The sequence below is a fragment of the Mus pahari genome, chromosome 18, assembly GCF_900095145.1.
Source record: "Mus pahari chromosome 18, PAHARI_EIJ_v1.1, whole genome shotgun sequence".
Taxonomy (NCBI): Eukaryota; Metazoa; Chordata; class Mammalia; order Rodentia; family Muridae; genus Mus; species Mus pahari.
In genome coordinates, this window is record NC_034607.1 from 13,144,572 (window position 1) to 13,147,095 (window position 2,524).

At 55.7% G+C, this 2,524-nt stretch overlaps 1 protein-coding gene across 1 annotated transcript in view; it reads right to left on the reverse strand.

The window, feature by feature from the left end:
• The window catches only part of Hsp90ab1 (heat shock protein 90 alpha family class B member 1), a gene marked incomplete at its 3' end in the record, with an annotated part of 4,465 nt that extends 2,143 nt beyond the window's left edge, over nucleotides 1-2,322 (reverse strand). The window contains exons 1-4 of the mRNA XM_029531571.1: nucleotides 2,215-2,322; nucleotides 784-930; nucleotides 427-633; nucleotides 7-192 (exon numbers count right to left, since the gene is read on the reverse strand). Of these exons, the coding sequence (XP_029387431.1) occupies nucleotides 7-192; nucleotides 427-633; nucleotides 784-930 (540 nt within the window). The remainder of the gene's footprint in view (nucleotides 1-6; nucleotides 193-426; nucleotides 634-783; nucleotides 931-2,214) is intronic.
• Between the last annotated feature and the right edge of the window lie 202 nt (nucleotides 2,323-2,524).

The window sequence follows — 2,524 nt, forward strand, 5'->3', positions numbered from 1 at the left end:
TCCTTTCCCCACAATGCAGCCTGCTGCCTTACCATGGTCTGCCCGGACGGTGAAGGAGCCACCTGCTGATGACTCCCAGGCGTACTGCTCATCATCGTTGTGCTTCGTTATCACAACCACTTTCTCTGCCACTAGATAAGCAGAATAGAACCCAACACCAAACTGCCCAATCATGGAGATGTCTGCACCAGCCTGCAAAGGGTTTGAAGTCAAGAGGGTCAGCAAAATGGTTCTTGTGCACTTGTATAACTGCTTGCTGCACAAGTTAACATAGGTTCAATTTCCAGAATCTAGGGATCAAAGCTGTCCTGACTACCAACCACTTGTACTTTTTTTCTAATAAGTGTTCTATCCTAATATGTAATATCTTAGACAGGTATAAACTTAAGCAGTAATAAAGGACGGCGTGGATGAAAGGCTACACACCTGCAGAGCCTCCATGAACGCCTTCGTGCCTGACTTAGCAATGGTTCCCAAGTTGTTAATGAGGTCAGCCTTGGTCATGCCAATGCCAGTGTCCACCAAAGTCAGCGTGCGCTCCTGAGGGTTGGGGATGATGTCAATTTTCAGCTCTTTCCCACTGTCCAACTTGGAAGGGTCCGTCAGGCTCTCATACCGAATCTTGTCCAGGGCCTGCATTAAACATAAAAAGCCAGATTATTCTATTTGTCCAAACAGTCCCTTCCCCTTCAACATCAACTGCTGGATTGCTCTTCTCAATCACTCTACACACACACAGACACAGACACACACACTTCTGAAATTCAGTAACATAATGCTCACATCTGAAGCATTAGAGATTAACTCTCGGAGGAAAATCTCCTTGTTGGAATAGAAAGTGTTGATGATGAGGGACATGAGCTGGGCAATTTCTGCCTGAAAGGCAAAGGTCTCCACCTCCTCCTCTCCATGGTGCACTTCCTCAGGCATCTAAGGAGGAAAGGATTAGGGATCATTATGGACACATATTTTAATATCCACCTCAAACTTTAGTCTGGGTAGTATACAACCAAGAAACAAGAGCTGCCATTTTTTAAAAGGACTTTGAAACTACAGTGGTCAAAACAAATGAGGAATGAAAAAAACCTAAAACATGGTTTTTCAAAACAGAAGCCTAAAAGTCAGACTTTTGAACAGAGGCATGTTCAGAGCTAGCTCACTGACTCTGAACAGAACACCTGCCGATATGGTAAAAACCCAGACTAAGTTAACATTAAGACCCCCAAGCAACCCCTGTACACACTCCTAACTACAATCTCATTGGGGCGAGGAACAACTTTAATAGAAAAAGCAGATTTTTATTTTTATTTTATTTCACCCAGCAGGGCAAGAAGAGAACCCCCGAAGCTGTAGTCGGGGAGGCGCTCCCGGGGCAATTAAATCAGGACAAAGAAATCAAAAGCTCCACCGTGACCACTCACTGCGCAGACTTGCATAGGCCGGAACCCAAATAAAATGGTGGCCCAGTCGTCCAGCGACCCTCGTCACGCCCGGACATGCGTCGGCAGAGGCCACACGGGGAGGGGGCGCCATTGAAACCCTCCCACCGCCCCAGCATCCGGGCACCGGGGCGGGGCGCCCAGGCTTCCAGAACAATCTGAGCTCCCGGGAGGGGAGGAGAAAGGGAGGGACCTAGGAATCGTCTCCTGCCTGTTCTCTCCCCCACCCCGTTTCTCCTCCCCCGCCCTCCACTGGGAGGGCAGAAAGATCTGGAAAGGGAAAGCGCAGTGGCTCTTCCAGCGTCCCTGCAAGTTGCGGACCCCCCCCCCTCCCCAAAACCGAGCACGTCGGGACCCGCGGCGTCCGGGGAGGGCAGCCAGGCCAACCTCCCCAGGCCTTGCTGAGTCACGCAGAGCAGCCCGCCACCGCGCGGACCCTACGGGACCCTGCAGCCGCGCCCGGAAGTGGAGGGCAAACATGGCAGCGTCCCGGGTCGGCGACTACCACGTGCGGCCACCCACCACCTGGCCGGGCCGCACCCCCCCCACCTCGCGCTCCCGGGCGGTCGGGGGGGAGAATCCACACCCGCCCCGGGGGAGCCTCGCCGTGCAAGCCCGCCGGGGTCCACCCCGAGCCACTGGAGACATCCGAGGCACGTTAGCTCCACAGGCCGCCCAGCCGGGGAAGGAGCCCCTGGGACAGATGAGATGGAGGCTGGGAGCCCGGGAAGAAGCCCCCCGGAGAGCCGCCGGGGACGGGAGACCCCGGCCTTACCTTGACGGGAAAACCGAGTAGTAGTACAGAGCAGGGTGGTGGGCCCGGACCACGTCCGACTCGCACGGCAAGCCAAGGCTGCGCGGGGGTGACTCAAGAGAGCTCGCGGACGCCCCCGACCGCCCTATATAAGGCGAAGCACAGCCCGGGCCCCGCCCTTGGATCCCTCCGCCTTAAAGGAGTGGCTGCGGGCCACGCACCTGCCGCCGCCCGCCCACCTTGACGTCATGGTCGCAGAGCGTGGAGGGGGCGGGGAGGAGCGGGACCCCGGGCCTGGTCCCGGAGTCAAGGCCAATTCAGTACCGTTTTG